At 41.0% G+C, this 22,155-nt stretch overlaps 1 protein-coding gene across 1 annotated transcript in view; it reads left to right on the top strand.

Moving 5' to 3' along the window:
- The window catches only part of CPS1 (carbamoyl-phosphate synthase 1), an 81,873-nt gene extending 60,212 nt beyond the window's left edge, over nt 1–21,661 (top strand). Inside the window, exons 28-38 of the mRNA XM_065751177.1 lie at nt 1,443–1,518; nt 3,777–3,854; nt 4,823–4,930; nt 6,210–6,299; nt 7,297–7,467; nt 9,998–10,072; nt 12,904–13,002; nt 16,730–16,789; nt 17,706–17,818; nt 18,366–18,495; nt 19,735–21,661. Coding sequence (XP_065607249.1) covers nt 1,443–1,518; nt 3,777–3,854; nt 4,823–4,930; nt 6,210–6,299; nt 7,297–7,467; nt 9,998–10,072; nt 12,904–13,002; nt 16,730–16,789; nt 17,706–17,818; nt 18,366–18,495; nt 19,735–19,833 — 1,099 coding nt within the window. The 3' untranslated portion in view covers nt 19,834–21,661. The remainder of the gene's footprint in view (nt 1–1,442; nt 1,519–3,776; nt 3,855–4,822; nt 4,931–6,209; nt 6,300–7,296; nt 7,468–9,997; nt 10,073–12,903; nt 13,003–16,729; nt 16,790–17,705; nt 17,819–18,365; nt 18,496–19,734) is intronic.
- The last annotated feature ends 494 nt before the right edge of the window (nt 21,662–22,155 follow it).

The raw sequence follows: 22,155 nt of genomic DNA, 5'->3' as shown, positions 1-22,155 counted from the left end.
CTTCTCTGTGAGGAGTTTCTTCAGAGCTGACTAGGCACAAAGAGGCAGTTTGCTGGGCACAATTTATGAGTGCAAATAAATTGGAGACAGGATCCTTTTCGTATGAAAAGGAACATATCAAAATGAAAATATTTTAATTTAAAAAGAAGATAAAGAGAAGGATTTCATGTATGTTCTGCCTCAAGAAAATATCCTTCATAAGAGACTGCTGATTCTTCCATCAGGTTTCTGAAGCTTGCAGTGAAGTTGCAAATCCAAGTTAAAAGCCAGCACTTTGATCAGGAGGGTAAATTAGAAAGTGCTTCTGATGTCACATTCTAGATTTTTAGGACACACTCCTTTTAGCTTGTTGTTTCTATTTGTATTCAGTTAAGTATAAACCCTTTCCATGTAAGTATTCGGTAATGCAGTATTTCCAAGGTATTTTGAGCATTTCAAGGTCAGAGGAACTTCAGGACAGATTAGGGGAATTCAGGGAGATGGAACTGGAGAATGTCAAGCTTGAAGAAATAGAAAGTGAAAAACACAGCATTCTGTCTGGTCTCTATTTGCAGAACAGCAGCAGGTCCATAGCTAGACTTCATCCTTTGAACAGATATGGCCTTTAATATTTGCTAGTTGCCTCTGAAAACTAAATGCATTTCCTTCCCAGTTATGTGCTGTGTGCACCTGTTCACATCCTCACTGATGCAACTGACATAGGTCCATGTTTTAAATTGAACTCTATTGATTTACATCAGCCGAAGATGTAGTCCCGTTAAATAGAAGCATGTAGGTACTTGTGTCTATTTACCTCAAGTTAAAGTGACTGATTTAGTGGGGAAAATCCTTCCTCCACTTTTCTCCGCAGCGTTTGTGGGCTTGCCCTTCAGAACAAAGAAGAAGCTGGGCGGCAGTGGTAGAAATGAACATTGACACATCTTAAAAATAATAATAAAAAAGGAATTAAAAAATCCTGTTTTTCAAAGAGACCTGAATTACCAACTCTCAACCCATGTTCTCCTAAATCTCTGTCTGATATTACTGAGGGTTGCATTTCAGTGTGGCTTTCAGATACTATATCTGCTCTGCCCCTCCACTAAAGTCTAAGAAAAGAGTCAGCCAAGAGCAGCCCATTTTTATCTTGGTTTACACTGTCACAACCATGACAGTGGCCTGTGGCTTCCTGGCTTCACCTGTTACCAAAGAGCAATTGGGCTGTCTGTGGGGGACATGTTACATCATGAGCTCTGGGGAGAACAGTTGAGGACTATGAGGTTCCAGCGCTGCCATTCTTACAGTTGAGTGGAGGGAGCGTGTGGCTTAAGTGAGGATCTTGCCTGGCTGGGTCTGTCATGTAAAAGTAACTGGCAGTCCTCTATTGTGGTATCTAGTGTTCGCAGCTCTCCCTTGCAGTGGCAAGGGAAGCTGATGGCTTTTGTTTTGTGTTTTCATTCCTACAGTGGGTCTGCAATGAATGTGGTATTCACTGAAGAAGAAATGAAAAAGTTCTTAGTGGAAGCCACCAGAGTCTCTCAGGTACCAGTCTTTGCCCTGCTGCCACTTCTGTGCTTTGTGCTTGCTCTATCTTTTTCACCTGTTCTGCTTTCCATCTGTTTCTGAGGAGTGAAATTAGAGTTTGACCCCTCAGTTCATTCCCTAAAGGATAGATCTTGAATGCAAGAACCTTTGCTAGCTTTTGCTATGACATTTAACTCTGCAAATAATATACAGAGTTTCCTTCGATACGGATTCAGGACTGCTGCTTGCTTACAGTTAGGTGGTTATGGAGCTTTAGAATACATCAAGCAGAAGATGAAAGATTATGATTTTAAAAGTTTTTCTAAAACTAATTTGGGGATTTCCTTAGTGTCTTTTTTCCACCAATTGGAAGAGTTTAGGCCAGTACATAGAAATTTAGAAAAGAAAAATCTGAGCAATTTCCCAAAGACCTGAGTGCTTCAGAATGTAGCAGATAACTCAGAGCCTGAATTTCTTCCGTACTTGCCATCGGTGTTTTGAATGATCCCTCTTCAGAGTAGTGCTGTAGCCCAGGAAAGTGAGGTTCATCAGCTTAAACTGTCACAGCTTGATGGACTTTAATTGGGCAGTGCAGCTTTTCACGGCTGATCATCTCGGCCCTGTGGGGTGCTGGGGTCTGGAGTGCTTGCAGTACATGATGTATTCCTGGGGAAAGGAGGAGCTGTTCCCTTTGGGTCCATGTGATACCAATACAGCATTGATGCTTGCTGCCAGATGCAAGCAGCTGTACTTCTTGGTCACACCACAAGTTTTTTGGGTGCTCTGGTTCCTGATGCTGCAGAGGTATATGCTAAGTTTTGCTAGTTTAGTCGGACTGCAAAGGGAAGGCTTCTTTGTTCACACAGTATTTTTATTTTGCTAACAGCCTTAATAAGTTGAAGCTGAACTAGCAAAAATTAAAACAGAAGTACTGTATTCTTTTAAATTAGAGAAATTGTTACCTTGTCAAGGTTTATGGGTTGTAATTGATTCCACTGAATTAGCTGTGAGCATACAACTGAATGTGAGCATCTGCATGGGATGTGGACTTCATTTTTCTGTTGCAAAGGCTTTCCTATTTCTACTTCACCCAACAAAGCATCTCCAGATGAAGTGCCTGAGCCATGTTCTGTTGTTTTAGCCACTTTGCTATTATGGTGTTATCTCATTATGGCATTTATGTTGTCAGTAATGTTCAAAGCTTCTTGCAAGATTTGTGATAGATTGAAACAAACAAGGTTGTGTGCACGTCTAAGATCTCCTTGTGAATAACCGCAGCGCAACAGAAAGTTACAGGACACAAGACACTAAATTTATGGAACAGCAGAGGCTGTGGCATTGTCCTTGCCTGTGAATTTACCCTTGCGCTGATAAATGTAAGGAATTGTGTCTGGTAACTTTCAGAGTTGCTTTATATTTTTTCAAGAGGAGTCTTTTGAGCATGCACAGGCTGTCATTTATTCCGTTTTATTCTCTAATAAATAACAGGCAGTTAATAGTGGATAGGACAGTTAAAACGTTGAAACATAAAGCTGGCCTGGAAGAATGTGGATTACATTTTTAACCATCTGTTGGAGGGGGTGGTTGGGAGGAGAAAGCATTGAAAAGGTGTGTGCTGGCATCACAGAGGTGGGCGGGAAGAAGAGGGAGGAAAACTGTATCAGGGAACCTGTTGAGAGTCAAGGGCAGGTTGATCCTGGCCAGCTATAATTAGTGGCAACATCTCCCTGGGAGGCTTAGGAAACCAGGCAGGGAAATGAGAAAGGAATGGGTTGTGTAAGGGAATCAAATATGTGACTTAGTGACATAGCAAACAGCCACTCTGCAGTGTCATTAAGTATGCCAAGAATCAATTACTCTGTGAAGCAGCATGACTAGTGAGGTGGCTGTGAGACTCAGAGCAGGGACAGATTGAGGATATCAGAGGTAAGGAGCATCTTTGGGAAGCAAGATCAGAGGTCTCTGCATCTGTGCAAGCGTCCCACTAGCTTCCTTTTGTCATGGTGTCATCCAAAAGCTCTTGGTATTTTTGCCCACAAATTCTCTGTCATAGTGACACTTTTTGGAGGGCCCAGTGGCTTAGGGGAAATCATGTGAAGTTTTCTCCAGTTATTTCTTTGGCAAAGTTCACTTGTCCATGGAGTAAGGATGTTAATAGATTGGTGTTATGAGACTCCGCTTCCAGAGCTTTTCCAGTGATGAATAGTGGAGTACTTGGATGATCCACAAATACTATCGAATAAAAGCTTTCTTATTCTGTCTTGTCATGATGACAGGATCACCCTGTGGTACTCACTAAATTTATTGAAGATGCCCGCGAGGTGGAAATGGATGCTGTAGCCAAGGCAGGAAGAGTAAGAACTTTTGCTTTTCTTTAATAGGAAATTTTTTTAAAGTGAGGAGATTTGTAAAAATGTCTGATTTTAATGACGTACTGTGCAGTGCTGAGAAGAGCAGAGAAATGGGGAAAGAAGAATTTGTCTGAGGTTCAGAAACATTATGACTGAAAAGCTCAACCTACTTTGTTGTATATGCCTGAATTGTTTGTTTGCATGTTTGTTTTGTTTGTTTGCTTTAAGCATTGCTTAGTCACGTGAGTGAAGCCTTTGGAATAAAATTGTTATTGGATTTGCAAATCACAGGCTTCACAAATGACTTGTATCGGAATTGGTAGCATGTGTTGCAGTATTGCATGTTTTACTGCTACAGCTTTGCCTCGCATTTCTTTATTGATCAGATATAGTTTTCACAAGCAATCACAAACTGCTCATTTTACAGAAATGCTCTGTTATCAATCTTCATTTTTAACCAGCAGACAAGATCGTTGTCTTTTTGAGTGTCAAGGTGGAGCACCTTGATGCAGCTTCACTTAGCTTAAGCTGTGAGGCTTGAATTTCTCCTTACTGGTTTTCTCCACAGTTAAAATTCTGTGAAAGAGTAAGCAAACATATACAAATGGAATGGCAAATTTTTGGTATTTGTGGCCAGGAGAGCTTAAAGATCTGGTTTGAAGTCTAGTGAGCTGTTAGCTCCTGAATCATTATGTGGTAGAGGAGGTCATAGGATCTCCAGGCTGTGTTTGTTTTACTGTTCTCAGTTTGCTTAAGGACAGCATGGACAAAACTAACATAATCCACTTTTCCATATGCCCTGTGTTTGCTTTATGCAGACTCTCCCCAGAATTTTGGGCGACTCTTAGTGCTTTTGGATACACCTCTGTTCAAGAGCCTGCTGGCCCATACCTAGGAGAGGGCAGGGAGGTTGGGGCACAGTTCACAAGAGAGTGTGGGGTGACTAATTACTGTCTTATTATTGCATGCAGGTTATTGCACATGCTGTTTCAGAGCATGTGGAGGATGCAGGCGTTCACTCTGGAGATGCCACTCTCGTGTTACCCACACAAACTATTAGCCAGGGAGCCTTGGAGAAGGTAGGTGTTGTATCTGCACTGGAAAGAGAAAGGAGAATAAGAATTTCTATCAGCTTTCTCCTTGTTTGGGAGAACTTCAAAGGAAAAATCAGGAGAAATCAAATCAGCAGTGTTCTTTTTAAAGGCCAATGTGATTTGTGCAAATGTAGGAAGCCAGTGTGCACCCTGTGACTATCTCTGCTGTATGTATAAGATCTTCTGAACTGTGTCCCATTAATTTAAGCAGTAGAAAGACATAATTTTAGATTTGTTGTATTTTTCTTTTTCTTCTTTTTCTTTTTTTCTTTTTTTCTTTTTTCTTTTTTCTTTTTTCTTTTTTCTTTTTTCTTTTTCTTTTTCTTTTTCTTTTTCTTTTTCTTTTTCTTTTTCTTTTTCTTTTTCTTTTTCTTTTTCTTTTTCTTTTTCTTTTTCTTTTTCTTTTTCTTTTTCTTTTTCTTTTTCTTTTTCTTTTTCTTTTTCTTTTTCTTTTTCTTTTTCTTTTTCTTTTTCTTTGGTCAGACTTCTTTGCTGTAGAGGAGTGTCCCATCCATGTGTATGCCATGGCTCACTTTCCACTTCTTCTCAGTCCTTAAATGATTAGATCAGGTGTACAACTTTTTAGCTGTCTGCTTTTTCTAGTAAGGATGTCAGAGTGATTGAGCCTCACCAAATTTTGATCCATAATGTCATCCTGTCTGTGCCCCAACTCTATTTACAAAAATGTTCAAGGCCTTGTTTCTGGGAGCAGCCATCTTCTAGAGCCAAGCTGTTCAAACACTTGCACAGAAACAGTGTGTGATCGTTGCCAACTAAGAAATGATGGGCGTAGTTTTCTCCAGTTTGTTCAGGAGTATTTCTGCTGACACACCTCCCACTAATGGGACAGGCTTGTTGGTGGAAGACTCTTGGGATGCCTGTAATACCAAGTAGATAATCATCACTACTCATTATTTCACAAAGAGTTATACAGGCTGCAGTGTGCAGTGTAGGAGTTGTGACAGATAGGACAGGTTTTTATTCTCTCTCTCTTCCCTCTCTCCCCCTTTTACATACACATGAAATTGTGTTTTTATTTCTGCAATCACATGAAGCCTTAGGTTCTGTATTACCAGGCAGATTAAACACTGTTTGCTTCTGAAATATATTTTTATTGCCAAAATGAAGGTATACTGAAAAACTGCACTAGCAGAGAGATGGAATATTTAAAGAATCCACGTGTGAGATGATTTATTGATATGTTGCTATTTTGTGGGATTTTTATGTATATTTGTGTAATATATATATATCTTATTTTTGGTAGGTAAAATATGCTACAAAAAAGATTGCAAATGCCTTTGCCATCTCTGGTCCATTCAATGTGCAGTTCTTGGTGCAAGGCAGTAATGTGCTGGTAAGTGCTCTTGTGACTGCCAAGGAAAGTTATACTCTGCTGGGAATAGTCAGGTGCACAGAAGCTCTGTGGCAGTTACAGCTGTGGATTTCTAACCTGGTAAAGCTTCTAATATAAGCTGCTAACATGATTTTCTAAATAGTATGGTCTTAGTAGCTATCAGTAACAAATTTATGGCAGATGTCTGACCCTTCTTAGGTAACAGTTGGCTTTCTATTGCTAGTGAGGGAAGATCAGAGGAATGAGAGCAGAGTATGACTGAGGAAGCAGTGAATGGATGGAAGTTCTGTCATGATATGGAAGGGAAGTATTGAGAGATGTTGTTTGGGCTGTTTGTTGAGGAGAACACGCTTAACTGTTCCTCATCTTCCTTTTGTTTCACACAGTTATTCAGAAACTCTTCAGGGGAGTAGGATGGAGTCTTTCCTTCCTTGCTTTCCTTCAGTGGTGTTTGTCTTTTTTCTGGATTAAACCATCTTTTTCCTTCTGTCTTAACATATTCTTACTCACAACACTTTGTTTCTTGCTAATGGATTCTCAGGAAGATACAGAACTTCTCTTTCTTGCCTGGGTCACTGAATGCCTTTCAAACGTAGGTGAGGAAAGTCTGTAATGAGTGCTAGCTGGCCATTCAGGAAGTACCATTACCATGGAACAAGGAGGGCTTCTAAAGCTTCTACACAATGCTTCTGCATAAATTCTCATGCTGTTTGTGCATTAATTTAGGGTATAGTACAGCAAAATTTCCACAGTGATCTATGGACAATAGGGCTGAAACTCAGCTGCAGAACATGGGAGTCCTGGTATTTCAAACTGCCCATTTCCTATCCCTCGCTGCTCTTTATAATGTTCAGCACAGTTTCTGTGCCTTCTATTTGACAGTCTGAAGACCATCTCTGCCAAGAGGAGTAAGGACTGATTTCCAGAGGCAGGAATTGATCTATTTCCTTGCAGCACAGTGCCTGACTGTGGTATTTCTCCTTCATAATCCCATCAGGTAATAGAGTGCAACTTGAGGGCTTCACGCTCCTTCCCTTTTGTATCGAAGACTCTGGGTGTGGACTTCGTTGATGTGGCCACAAAAGTGATGATTGGAAAAGATATTAATGAATCATCCCTCCCCACACTGGAACATCCCATTATTCCATCCAAATACATTGGGATTAAGGTATGTTTTCAAAAAGAGTGCAACAGAGCCAGCGCTTAGCATGTTAATTAGACGTTAATGAGTACATTGATGCCAAATTGACCCTTTCCAGTTTCTTTTATGATAATGTGTGTTGGGAATTTCAGAGACACCACAGGAAAATTATCCAGTGCCGAACATCAGTCTCCCTTTTTTCCTTGTATTTAACCTATTGTGAGTTACATTTCCAAACTGTCTGAGGGCATGTGCACTTGAAGAATCAAATACTGAAGTTCAGGCCTTTTTGTAATGCTGTCTGATTTATGTGTGGACATGTACAAATTTGTGTTTTGTGTGTCCCCAGATATTATCTTCAAGGTCTGGGACATGGGCTGTTGTTGAATGTGTGGAATCTCGTTTATGTGTACCACTAGTTAAAGGAGAGTTGAAGTATTGGGTTTGTTGATTTCAGTAGGGTTGAGATGTTACTTTTCAGAATTACTAGATCTGAGCAGCATTCAAGGTACCAGAATACGCTCTAAATGAATGCTTGGTGGAAGAAACAAAGTTGGAAGTTTCTAATCATAAAAATCTAGAACAGCAGTGCAAGAATATGATTGATAGTGAGAATTGTTTGTACAGGAACTTTCAAGCTTTAATGGCTTCCGTATTTCATGAGAACTAAAAGAATAGAAAGTAGCTAACATCTTTCTGCTAATAAGATCTTCAGTCTGGAAGCAGCCTTACACTTCCTTTTGATGCCACAGATGAGCATTTTTCTGCAAGTGTAGTCTGAGGGTTTTTTGTTATGTTTGAGTGTCATTTATTTCTATGAATTTCTGTTAGTTAGACTCAAGGCTTCTGTTGCTGTTTGTTGCTAACAGTCAGGAGTTTCATCTCTCCTGGGAATGTGGGCTACAGAGTGGAAAACCCAGCTATTTTCTTGAACGTTTTGCTACAAAGTACTGCCTGTGTTCTGCACGGATTTGTCTAATACAAAACCCTGCTAACGCGTTTGGAAATGCTGAACGTGGAGAAGTATTCCTGTTAAACCTGGTTCTCATTATTTGAGGAATGTATTTTCTGTTTCCTTATGATTTTATTAGTAGGAATATTTGCATGGAAATGGGATTTTGTTTGTTTCTGTAGCAGTTCTGAAGTACTCTGAGAACATGAAATTGTTTTCTTTCTTAACATATCTTCTCCTTTGTGAATTTGGAGTCCCATCATTTTGGTTTTAGTTACTAAAATATTGCCTGGCCGTGTTTCTTTTCAGAGTGACATGTGCAGCCTGACCAAGATTAAATCATGGGTAGAGCATAACTGGCTAAGTTTTTAAGTAAGATTTATCTGCAGTACCAAAGTCTGTTCCTATAGATTAATTTCCACGTTCGTGACAGACAGAAGTTAGGGAACTGGCTGAAGACTTTTCCTGACTGTTACCTTCCAAGGCATGCATTAAAAATAATCCAGCTTGACTGTCAGATCTCAGCGTGAGACTGTGGAGTTGGCTACTGTAAAAATTTTCTCTTAGAGAGGAAGCAAAACTGATCTGAAAGTCACCAAGACAGATGACATTCACTGAGAAACATTTTGCAGAGAAATTCCCCTGTCAGTTTTAGTTGGTCATTGTTAGGTGCCATGAAGCAGCATCCGTCGTGTCTGCAGCAGAATCTCTAGGACCTCCAAGCATACAATTAATTACATCTGGATTTTAAACCAGAATCTTCTCTAAGCAGCAACAATGCTGTCTGTATGTAAATGCCTGTAGTAGTTTAAGATAGTTAAAATAACCTCTAGGAAGTTATTAATTAGTATTAGTATCCAGTTATTTTGGAATGTTTGCCACATGTGATCATGGGCTCTTTACCACAGATTTATTTTGTTTTATTTATTTATTTATTTATTAAGCTAAATTAGACAGGAGAACTTAGAGGCTAATTATATTATATATATATATATATATATATATATATATAACGCCTCAGAATAGTAATGAAGATAATCAATAGTTTTAATACACCCATACGAAGGTTAAACAAAAATCAGTGGTGTGTATTTTTTGAGGGAGAGAGGGAAAGAGAATCTGAAAGTGATTTGCCAAGTTTCCCCTGCTTTCCACCGACAAGGCTGTGTTCCTGTGGAATGGTTTGATCCTGTGAATGAAGAATTTCTGTTGGAGAAATGCTTGCTCAGAAAAACTAGCTGGCTTTAGATAGTATCTCTCCTTGTTTCATGAATTAAACACTTCACAAGCTTTCTGTTTTAAAAAGTCTTAAAAATGATGGTGAGCTACCCCAGATTAGAAATCTGCTGTCAAGATATGAACAAGATTGCAAGAGTTAAGAGGATGATTTAGTGGTGAAATATGTGCTTATTTGTTCCAGTCCATCATCAGGATGCTAGGGATGCCCGTTTGCCAAGTACTCCTTTGCTTATCAGCCTTGACCAGTGCTTCTTGTGGATTAATTCATGCCTGTCTCTTTCTGTAGCTATAAGTGTAACTGGAGTTTTGCAGTAATCTATTAAATATTCATTCTCCTTTCCACCCCCACCTTCTTTCTCTCACAAGGCCCCGCTGTTTTCCTGGTCCCGGCTGAGAGATGCTGATCCTGTTCTCCGATGTGAAATGGCCTCTACTGGGGAGGTATCTTTTAGGTTATTCTTTTTAATTATTATTTAAGCAAATTGCCTTTAAATATGAATCTTTGAAAGTAATCTTATTACTGTCTGAATCACGATGGCATCTGTATCCTCGACAATTGTAAATCTTTCTTCTCTGTGAAAACACATTGATTGAACACCTGATTGATTCAGCCACTGGATGTCCCTCTTTACCTGCATGTGGGCTCTGCGTTGGACCTGCTTGGTGTGACAGTCTGAAATGAGTTTGTCCAAGAGCTGTCGGCTTCTGGTTGGTTCTCAGTGCATCGGTCCATTTCATGAATCACCAGCTTCCTGACAGACGGGCGCGTGCAGCCTTCAGAACCCCGATTGGTACACACCAGAATAGCAGTATCAAGATTCCAGGTCGTGAGCGTTTGGTCTTGGAACGTGCTAGTTACTTAAAGGCAACAAATACGTGTGGTGATATTGTTGTTGTTGCCTGGTAACCCATCAGTGTGTGTCCCAAGGTGCAAAAAGGCGAGAAATGCAGTGAGTGCCGTATTGGCTGTCAGTAGGATGAGGGGGAGACAGGGCTGCTTTGCACACAGCAGGGCTGTGAGGTGCTTCTGGAGTGTGTGTGAGAAAGCATGTTGTGCCATAAAGGAGAAAAGCCATTCCTCTTCCTGTGCAGGCATAGCACTGACAGGACCCTTGCCCTTCAATGGCTGTGTTTCTTTAGACATCGTTTGAAGAAGTACTGCAGAAGGAGAACAAAGGGGCTTGTTTGAGTTCTTGCTGATCTGTCAATAGTTTCTTTAGATACATCCAAGCTATCTTTAATCTTGCTTGCTCAGCTACTTCTGGAAGAGATGTGGAAGCTAGAGACTTATTCTGGTCTGGAAGGCCAACTTGGGAAATGATTAAATTGTGAGGAAATTACATCAGGCTTAACTCTGCTCTATCACAGCTAGGCAGGTGGCAGAGCTTGCACTGCTCCATTTGCCATAAGCTCTGCTGTATCTTCTTGAACTGTTTTCTTTAGAAAAGGCTTATTGTAGTAAAAAAAACAAAAAAACATTAAACCCAAATACATGGTTAGAACAACCTTAGGTCTCTTACATCTCTCCAGAATTACTTTTTTTCACTCTTTTTAAGGTATGGGAAATCAGTATTGTGGAAGATTTCCTTTCATTGTAGGTTAATGCGAAGGAAAAAGCCAACTGACTTCCTTTTTTTCAGAACAAAACTGACTACACAGAGAACATTTCTGCTATGCACCCTGCAAAAAACCAAATGAATAAAAAACGTACCTAAGGGCAAGAATTATCTTTCTGAATTTTATATGGAGTCAGAGATTACCTTGGTCATAAGGGAGGGACTATTAACTTTTATGAGTTGGAAAGATCCATATTCACAAATGCCATAAAGTGTGACAGTTATGAAGGTCTTTCTTACGAGCAAAGTAAGGATAATAACTCTCCTCGAGTAAAATGCTCAATTATTCCTCAAAGACATTTTCACCACACAGAGCTTGATTTGGGCTTGAATTTGTCACATCTACCTGGCAAAGCTGTATTTACTGGGATTCTGTTCCCACAACACCAGCAGACATGGTGCTGGAGGTTCCTTCAGGAATTGCAAGTGTTTCAATCACACTGCAGTGAGAAACTTCCCCTGGCAGGGTGGAAGTCCCTGGCCGTGCCTACAGGGTAGGACTATCCACCATCTTACAAAGTCAGGGATCTGCATAACTTCTGAGAAAACCGTCACTGCAGGACAAGCTGAAGGCTCAAGGATGAGTTCTTGAAGCAAAGCTGAGAATCAGGTTTTCATGATTGTTTCTCCTGTCCTGGTGGGATTTTTGTTTGTGCAGGTTTTTGTTTTTACATTGGAAGTTCTGGCAAATCTCAGTGTGTTCTACTTCCATGAAATACTGGTTTCTGCTCACCATGGTAACTGTGAGACCATGTGTTCACTCTATGATGGGAAGGACCAGGAGAGGAAAATCAGAGAGCAATTCTCTATCAGCCCCTTTATCCCATCTGTATAAGTGTGTAGATTTGTTGTTTCAAAGAGAAAAATTGATGACAGTTGATGCTTCTGACTATTTTTCAACAAGTGTGGAGTCAGCCAGAAAAAGCAAAGGCTGTTCAGTTGTTTCTTTGCAAACTTTCACAAAGGCTCCTACTTTCCTTTATCATCAGAGTTCCAAATTCAGATAGGGAACATGGTTGAGTTTTTGAAGAAGGTCGTTGTCATCTGACAGTCTGTAAGCAACTCAGTTCCACAGGCAGTTCTGAGTGATGTAGGAACTACTAGGTGATTTTTTAATATCAAGATCTCATTTGTAGAAGATAAGTCCTTTTGAATTGGAGTGATTATTTTGTTGCTTCCTTAAGTGCATACTGATGTTTTGCTTCCATGTTGTGCATCTGTGTAATTGTGATGGTGCAGTCAGCAGTTTGCTGTGTCCACACACACTGGCACGCCTGCACACAGAGCACTCACGAGTATTTAGGCATTACATAATGTCAAACATTTTGCACTGCACTTAGAAACACTCGAGCAGAGTGCAACATTCACATAACTCAGCAGAATCAGTTGCCGTTATTCCTTGGTGTGCTGTTTGAATCTGAAGCATTGTCTATTCCTTCGTTACTGCTTCACTGAAATTGTGAGATTTGCCTGCAATGATTTTCTGATTAATTTCTTTTCTGTGCCCACAGACTCCATGCAAAAGCAGTCTGATTCTGCATGAAGAAGTCAAAAGAGCATATTTAAATTTTTTCTTCATGTTTTATCTTTAAAGGAGTGTTCTTGGGTTGTTTTTGTCTTTTGCCCTCATACTACCTTCTTTGTGCCATTTCCTAGGTTGCGTGCTTTGGGGAAGATGTGTATTCTGCCTTCCAGAAAGCTATGCTTGCCACTGGATTTACATTTCCTAAACAAGGAATTTTGATTGGAATCCAGGTAAGTCCTAAAAATCAAAGCAGAAGAAAGACTGACGGCAGAAGTCAGTAATTGTTGCCTCTTTCTCATTCACATGTCTTTATGGCTTAAATGTAATTTCTCTGTGATCCATCCAGAAGAACAATGAAACAGAAAGTAACAAACATGATGGAGAGATCCTTAGTGGAGCTGGCACAGTGCTGTTTCCTCTGGATCGTAGAATCATAGAATGGCCTGAGTTGAAAAAGGACCTCAAAGATCATCTCACTTCAAACCCCTGCCGTGGGCAGGGTCGCCAGCTGCTAGACCAGGCTGCCCAGAGCCACATCCAGCCTGGCCTTCAGTACCCCCATGGGTGGGGCATCCACAACCTCTCTGGGCTCACCGCCCTCTGAGTGGATCCTGGTTATTTTTACAGGGTGCTGCAGAAATTTGCTGAGGGGTTGTTACAAGCTTAGGGCTAGAATAAGAGAGTTAGAAGCCACCTTAGTGCAGAGATTACTGCCTGTAGATGACCAAGTTGATCGGTTCATTGAAACCAGTTCCTCCATCCAAGACAGTGAGACATTTTTCATACCCCTAAGCTGGACAAGATTTAATTCCAGACAGAGCTGTAGCGTCACCCAACCGTGTGAGAAGTGTGCTGCTGTTAGGGTATTGTGTGGCTATAACACTTTCAAGCTGCTAGACCTCCTGCAGGTGCACCACTGTCACGTTCCTTTCTTCACTGGAGTCATGGTGGGAATATACTAGAGTGGAGGTGTGAAAAATATGTTGGGCTGTCTGAGCCAGCAGGGGATGTAGGGAAGAGTGTGAAAAGATTCCAGGAAGGAATAGAACTTTTGCATCACAGCTTCATTGATAAACAGACACATATGTATGGATTGAAACTATTTTTCCAGGTTACATCAAATTAGCAGAAAGGTCCTTGCTTGCTGCCTAGTTTAAAACTTCAGTAGGAGAATCTAGGCAGTTGGTAGCTGTGTATCTAATCACTGCAGTACTAAGAAAAGCCAGCAGAACAAAAAAAGAGCCTGATGCCTAATCTTAGGAACTGTCCAAACTCTTTTTCCTGGAGGAGCTAAGATGAAACAGGCAGGAGAGAGTAATTTTTTGCTATGGAAAGCATTTCTGTAGCTTCTTAGACAGTATCTGCTAAATGGAGCCAAATGTTCTTTGTACGAAGGTCCAAAGAAGAAAAACCAAAAAGATAAATGAACTCCAAAAGCTCAAGAACCCAAACCTTCTAAAAGTAACAAGATTTTGTCCTTTTTAATAAGTGGTTTACAGTTCATTTTTTTGTGAAAGAATCTGAATAACAACGTCTCAATTGCTTACAAGCTTCCTTTCTTCTTGGCACATTTCTTATATAATTAAACTCTGAAACAGGAACAATGAAGTTAATGCTGACTACTCCTGCTCCCTTACAACTCTGCAGTTTGTTGCCTACCTGCTTTTCAGTGGTTTGTTTCAAAATGTGCCAGCTCTGCAGGCAGAAGAAGGGAAGGTTGGAATCCTGACCTAGCACCTCTCTCCACAACTGCTCAGTATTTAAAACTGAATTGCTGTGTGGGTTGATGGGGTGGAAATGTTCAACTCTGATGTACTTTGTGAATTGAGCCCAATGACTGTGCTGTGATCCACAGGCCAAGCAGGGCCCAGTGTGCCCAGGTAGCAAACCCAACCTTTCTGAGAGCCTTTTGTGGTGGTGTGCTCAGTTTGCAGCTCCTGTGGTAATCCTGTCCTAGCAGCCACTCCAAAATGTTGCTGGTATTGTAGTCATCCTCAAGGTCAATCAGGCAAGCTCTGCTCCCAGTCTGCTGGACAGCAAAAGGTGGGTTGGGCAGCCCACTGAGACCAGAAGCCCTCTGGTTGTCCCTTGGTTGTGAGCACTGCCTCACACTGCCGAGGTCAAGGTTCCCCTGAATTTTAAAGTCTTACTGCCCTCGTGGGTTAAGTGGATCTTGTTAGAAGAGTCTCTGCTGGTTTATACAAACTGATAATCTGACCTCTTTTCTTTTCACCATTTGGAGAAATCTGTGATGCTGAAACCCTGACTCTGCCATTAAATAATTTATATTTTCTGCAAGAGGAGTTGAAAAGCTCATTTTATTTTCTTCCCTGATTGGGCTATTCAGTGATATCTCTGGGAGGGAATGCATCTGTCTTGCATCTGCGCTGGTGACCACGAGATGCGGAAAACACTAATGGAGTACTTTATTTTTAAATCCCAGCTCTCTGAGTCTGTTGTTTCAAGGTAACCTTCTCCCTTGATTCCTTTTGTGCGGAAAGTTTTGCAAGCTCCACAGTGCATTTGGATACAGAATTTGAGATGAGCCCAGGAGATGGGCTGGCTGGTCTCAGTGAGAACTGGTGGAGTAGTAGTGCAAGAACTGAGGATGTAGCCCCTTATAAATAGCAAGGCATACCAGCAAACATGTGAGAGGGATTATAAAAAATAGAACTTTTGCTATAACGAAAAGAGAATACAATTCTCCTGCAATAAATATCTTCCACTAAATAAATCTGCTTGTACTTTTCACCTTTAGTAACTAATGGTTTTTTACACAAGTTCTTCCAGTCAGCTTGTAAATCTGAGGCTGCTCGGATGCAAGCTGACAGCTGTAATTTCTTTTCATGGAGAGGCTGTTTTATGTGTCACAAGTGTTCAGTACGTGTTTGATAGAAGTTTATAATACTGTTGTGAAAGCCAACCCCCCTGACCAGAGGCAGAACGGTTTTCTCCATCTGGGAAGCTGCCAACCCTGTCACATTGTATATTTATATTTTCCAGTTAGTGTAGAGAGCAGAATGGCTTCAGAATGAGGTTCTTTGAAAAAAAGAAAACCCCGTTGACTTCTTTTCTTCGTAGGAAATAGTTCACCCTTCAGAATATTGCTCTTGCCCATAAAGGTTAAGCCATCAGTAGCTTGAGAAGGAATCTTGCAATAATCTTACTTGCAAAATGGCAAGAGCAGGCTGGAGCTGTAAGCAAGATTCAGCCTGCCTTGGCAGTGAGAAGAGCATGTGCTCCTTCTGATCTTTTCACTGCTGGACCTTCAACATCCAGAAGAAAGTTAGACTGGGCTCAAATTTTTGCCCACTTGTTGCTCAAAGGTGGTTTGTTCAAATGCAGATGTTTTCAGGAGATAGCCATATCTTCATCTGTTAGATGTGGGTGTGCATCATGAGTCTCCCACAGGTGCCCTAAGTAGCTGGGCATTCAGCTCCTTGTGGGAACAAGCTGTCCCAGTCTCCTGAGCATTTTTTTTTTCAACATAGCCACAGGGGTTATAAGTGAACTTGCATGTACACAGGCTCTTCATCATAGCAATTTGCAAACAGAGCAACCTATTCATGTTGGTCATTTGCCAAGCCAAATGTTTGAATAATGCTGGAAAAGATGTTTGATTAAGAGTAGAAGGGACTGTAGTTGGTGTACTTGGGAAGGCAGTCACTCTAATATTTAATATGCAGTGCTGTTCCTTAATTGCCATAGAAATCAGTTTGGGAACACTTACTCTGGTATATGTCTGTATGTCTCATCTGGGAGTGTCTGGGCTTCAGGATGCAGGCTGTTGCCGTGGAACGGCACTGTACATGCACAGTCAGACATGTGCATGTGCACGTTGTGCACAGCAGGGTGTTTTTGTCTATATGCAGAGTCTGGATGAGCTCTGTGCTGGTGAACAAAACCCTATTCCTAATCCTAACTTGGACACTTTCTGTAATGAATTTCCTTTTTCAGAAATCCTTCCGCCCCAAATTCCTCAGTGTAGCGGAACTACTGTATGGGGAAGGCTTCAAGGTAAGCAATTTCAGTTATTTAAAGCTAGAGTTTTTTTAAATTGGAAATGTACTCAGCATGCTATCGGATCGATGAACTTTGATGAACTTTGGAATTTATGTGGGGACAGAGACGAGATTTTTCCAAGTACAGCAGAGGTTTTTATCTGAGTGGTCAGCAGAGCCAGCAGGCATCACCCGAATAAGTGTTCATGATTGTTTAATCAAGCAAGCAGGACTAAGTCACAAGTCTTGGCAAGAACAACCCTGGCTCTGCTATCAGCCAGCAGCCAGGGTGTCTCACTATTAATCCAAGTTCTCCAAGAAACGAAAAAATGCCAGGAAGGGGAAGCCTTTTGCATAGAGAAGTTGCTTCATTGTCAGTGATGTTCATAAGCTGTTGATGCAGGAAATATGTAGTGTGGACATCCCTTTTGTAAACTCTAGCATAATTATGAAACCGTGTCCTTACTGAAACTTAGCAACGTGGCCACAGAAGACTGGGGAGAGCTTTTAGTATTAAGTATTTAAGTATTCTTTTGCTCAGTGGCATTAGTGTAACTGCTGGATTTATAGGTCTGCCTTTCAAAATTTAGTGCTAGGCAGAAAAAAGAAGCAAAACAAATTCTCAGTGGTTGAATGTAAGCTCTACGGAAAATCAGAGGAGCTGAGGTTTTTCTAAGCTACTTACCTGTTTCTGGATGTGTTACTATCATTCAATGACTGTCATTGATCAGCAGGCATGGGAGAACAGATATTTGGGGAAGTCGTGCTGTTCTGTTGTGTCTGTTTATATGGGGAGATGCTCCTGTGATGAAAAGCGCCCTTCAAAATCAGCTCTCACAACCAGACTACATGTTGGGTCAGACCCACGTGAGTTAAATGAGAAGTTTCTGCATTATGAAGCACACAGTAACCCTTTTCTTTTCTCTTAACAGCTTTATGCCACTGAAGCAACCTCTGACTGGCTCAATGCAAACGGTATCCCTGCAAATCCTGTGGCATGGCCATCACGGGAAAGCCTGAGTCCCAGCCTCCCTCCAGTCAGGAGGTAAGAGCAATACTCACCTTGTCCAAATTGTGTTAATATCCAGGATAGTGAATACTGAAGGGGGAAAGTTTTGGTCCAGCTGGGGTCAATGATGATGATTTAAACGGACTTCAGAAGTTTTGTTTATGTGACTCAGCCTGGTGTTGTGACAGCAGGAAGGTTTTAGCTTGCTAAATGGACATCTCTTGAACAGTCCTGTTTGATATGTTGTGGGTGTATTGCTCCACATTTTCATGGGAGAGTATGTGAAATTTGATACGTAGCCTTTAATGGCATTCCATCATGCCTTTAAGAATTGTTCTGAACTGTATGAAGGCTGAATTTTGCTTTGCATCACTGAATAGAACAGAAATGAGGCCCAAATTGTCAGTCCTGCCTTAATGCCTTAACTCCGTAACCCTCCCTTCTTGTTATGTAAGACTTAACATCAAAGACTAAACACAAACGATAGTTTTCAGTGTTGTTTACCTGCATGCCTGTGCTATTCAGCTTAGATTTTCATTAAGCAAGATACACTGTGATACTGTCTTGTGCACTGTTTCTTCAGGCTGATAAGGGATGGAAAAATAGATCTGGTGATTAACCTGCCTAACAGCAACACCAAGTTTGTCCATGATAATTATGTGATCCGGAGGATGGCTATTGACAGTGGGATTGCTCTGCTCACTAATTTCCAGGTACTTCCATGTTGTTCTTTCTCCTCTTGATCATAGAAGCCTTCAGAGCTTTCAGCCACTTTCACACACTAGATTCTGGTGTGTTTGGACCCTTGTTATTTCTGATAAATAATTAGATGACAGAAAATCAGGGCAACGTATGAATGTTAGAATCTATTTTCCTTTTTTTTCCTATTTTCCTGAAATAACTTTGATTGAAGTGAAATATAGATGAACAAATCTTGGGTCCTGTGCTGCAGTTGATGTCGTCACTGTATCATTTTAAATTCAGAACAAATTCCTTGTGCAGAATTCCCTGCAACATCCTTAAATCGTGCACGGGGAGAATTTTTTCCAGTTTATAGTTCTTAAAAAATGGTGCAGCTAGGCATTTCTGAATGACTGTGGGGGCCATCCTGTTCCAGAGTACCATCCAAGTAGAACTCCTGCCTGAGCACTTAGGCCTGCTGTAGTCTCCAGTTGCATGTTATGATGTGTTTGGAGCTCCTGAAAAATGCCTTTCACATACTGATAGAGGATGGGATATTTAGTAATGTGAATTGGGTCTCCTGCTGCCAGTAGTACCTTAACTTCCTTTGAAGGGGCTTTACCTGTCACAAAAGGGCCTCAACTGGCTGTCATTAAGCACAGCAGCCAAATTCCAATGGATTTCAGTGGATGTTGATGTGGAACCCAGTGACTAGAGCTGGTGTCCAGCTGTGCAAAATCTTCTGCTGTGTTTGGAGTGAGTAAAGAGTTAAGAGAGCGCCAAGATCCAAGTTTGTAGACAGGATAATGCCAACCATGATTAACAGGAATGGGAAATTGAAGAACATCCTCTGCCTACTTACAAAACGTATTGACAACCAGAAAAGGAGTCCCCACTGAATATTTATCACCACACCTGCTTAATTTGGGTGAACTATTTTGACTACAGAGTTTGATTCTCTGAGAAGAACAACCCCATGTTCTCTTAAAGGCCTGGGCAGCAGAGTGAAAGAAGTGTTCTCACAGGAAGGAACTGTCTTGGCAAAGAAGTATGGCAGCTATACGTCCATCCAGATGGACAGGTGAGCTTCAGGAGCCTGGAGCCAACACCTATTTGAAGCCAGGTTAAAATTGGTTTCAGTTTTGGGTGGACTTGGGAACTGGATCTGTATACAACTGTTTCAGGGTGAGCATGGAAGTGTGGAGCCTGCTCTCTCTGTCTTCTGCAGAAGGCTTTGCAATGCTCAGTCCTCGTCTGCTTTGTATTGACAGGTGACAAAACTTTTTGCTGAAGCTGTCAAATACTCTGGGAAATTGGACTCCAAGAGTCTCTTCCACTACAGACAATTTGACAAAGGAGATGCTGCATAGAAGATCTATGTCCAGCCTGCAATCTTAACTGCTTCTGGCACCACAAGAGATCTCAGATCATCCATCTGACCATCTTTCCATGCATTTTATAGCATCTGCACTGTTTGTATTTCCAACTTAAACAGCTAACTCCCAGCAAGTGCTTTTGGTTGTTCACTGGAAAGCCATATTCTTCCCAGCCTTTACACCATCTTCTCTCCATTTCCACTTAGGAATAAATATTTACTTAGTAGATGTAAGATCTGGTAGGTCAGATGCCACCATAGCGCAGAGATGGGAGATACAAATGTCCCTCCCATGGCTCTTCTGGTAACTAACCTTAGATGTGTGGCTCTGTATGCCCAGATGTTCTCATGCTGGACTGGTGACGTTTGGCCCTGAACTTCCATAGAAAGGTGTGTAGCTTCTTCTTTCTATTACTGCCTATTGAGTATTTTACAACTTAATACAAAAATTAGGCATCTTCCTTCACGGTCTCCTCAATGACACCGTGGACAACTCTCATGGTACAGAACTGCTGAGGGTGATGGGTATGATAGAAGCTCTTTAAAGACAAAAGATCATGAATTCCTGATTTCCTACAACAGCTGAGGGGCATGAGGCACCTACTGTTTACTTTTTTTGTTGTTGTTGTTCTGAACCCTGGCTAAGCATCCTCTTTTACAGCCTGCAGATCTGTTGGGTAATGAAGACTCTGCATGTTCTCTTTTATAAATCTTTTATTTAAGAAAGAAATAATCTGGTTTATCATTCTGAATTCAAGCAGTTGTCACTGCTTTGTAAGGGTTCTCTCTCAGCTTTGTGCTTGGCTTCAAAAATGAGGAACTCCCTGAAGAATTCTTTATACTCCTGTCCAACATTTTGTGCTGTGATTGTGGGCATTAAGATTGAATCTTTTCAGAACAAGGTGGGAGCGTGTCAGTGTGTTAAGCCTCCCAATTAAGTGACCTCTTCACTTTCACTCTAGCCTTTTCTCCTGCTTTTTCAGCTCTAACAATGCCTGCAAATCCTGCCCACGAAGCAGGCATCTGCTATACCACCTGTTGCACATCTTCACTTACTGACTGCTCAGCAGAAGAGTTCTGCAGCTTTATGGCTAACAATACTGTATCATATATACATATACATCAGTCTCTGTGTCTACCTCTAAAGGTTTTCCAGCTGGGGAACCACGTTTGTCTTTTTTTTCCCCTCAATACAGCTGTTTGTACACAGCATGACCTGAAGTTGAAAAGATTTCAAGTTGGACTAATACAGTAACATTTCAGAAAGCCTGTCAGATCTGATGAGAGATGAGAGCTGTTATTGAAAACTGAACATGGGAGGACAGAAGTTATGATCCCTTTGTGTATCAGAGGAATCCCTGAACAATTGTTGCTAAATGCCAAGACCAAATTTTGAGAAAAGTGTGAATTTATTTCTGACCTGGTTATTCCAAGTCCTCTGATCGTGATCATCTCATCATAACTATCTGTTGTGGTGAACGTAATCCTGCCTGCTGTGCACAGGAAGAACTTTGCACTTTTAGAGTGGAGATGTTATTAAAGAAAAACAAAACACCGACCCAGAAGAGCCCAGAGCTATCAACTGTTCGCCCATTCAGTTGTGAAATGAATGACTAATGGTGGTTAATGAAGCAGTGCTCTCTAAATGCATCCTGCATTTTCTTTTTCCAGTGGCAAAAATTTCATTAATAATAGATGTTGTTGCACGTCCTCCCACCCTGCTTTTACCTCTTGAAGTAAACAAAGTGACGTCTTAAAATGTGTCTGTATTCTCTTCCACTTCGATTTTGTTACTTCTTCTCAAGAGCTGAAAATGAAATAAATGCCCCAGATTGCCACGGCCACTCATTCTTGAATTCTTCCCTTTATTAAAATAAGTTGTTTGTTGTCATTAGTTTTTTAAGCATTGATAATAATGTTATCTATATTCATCTGTTTGTATGTTCCTGTTATTTGTTGCAGCGGCTGCACGTACTTAAACCACAACTTCTTTGGTGCCCACAGATCCTCATGCAATTAGAATTAATTTAGGGGAGAAACACACAAGGGCTGAATATATTCTATTTACTGAGTACTCTCTAGTTATGCAGTGGTGTTAATATTTTGCTGCTGGTGCTGAACACCAGTCCTTTACCTGCTATTCCAAAGCATGTGTCTCTTACATGCTTCCACACCTGAGCAGACACATCTATACATACACTGTCCCAGCTGTCCTTTCCTCCACCTCCTTTTGGCATCTCTTCTGTTTCCCCCGATGAAGATAACTGTTGTAGTTTTGCTGTAAGTGGAAACAGTAGCTCCTATCATTCTCAGGAGG

The sequence above is a fragment of the Cyrtonyx montezumae genome, unplaced genomic scaffold, assembly GCF_038088225.1.
Source record: "Cyrtonyx montezumae isolate F1298 unplaced genomic scaffold, pur_monq_1.0 scaffold_7, whole genome shotgun sequence".
Classification (NCBI taxonomy): domain Eukaryota; kingdom Metazoa; phylum Chordata; class Aves; order Galliformes; family Odontophoridae; genus Cyrtonyx; species Cyrtonyx montezumae.
Note: the sequence above shows the minus strand (reverse complement) of the source record. Positions and strands in the feature narration are given on the sequence as shown.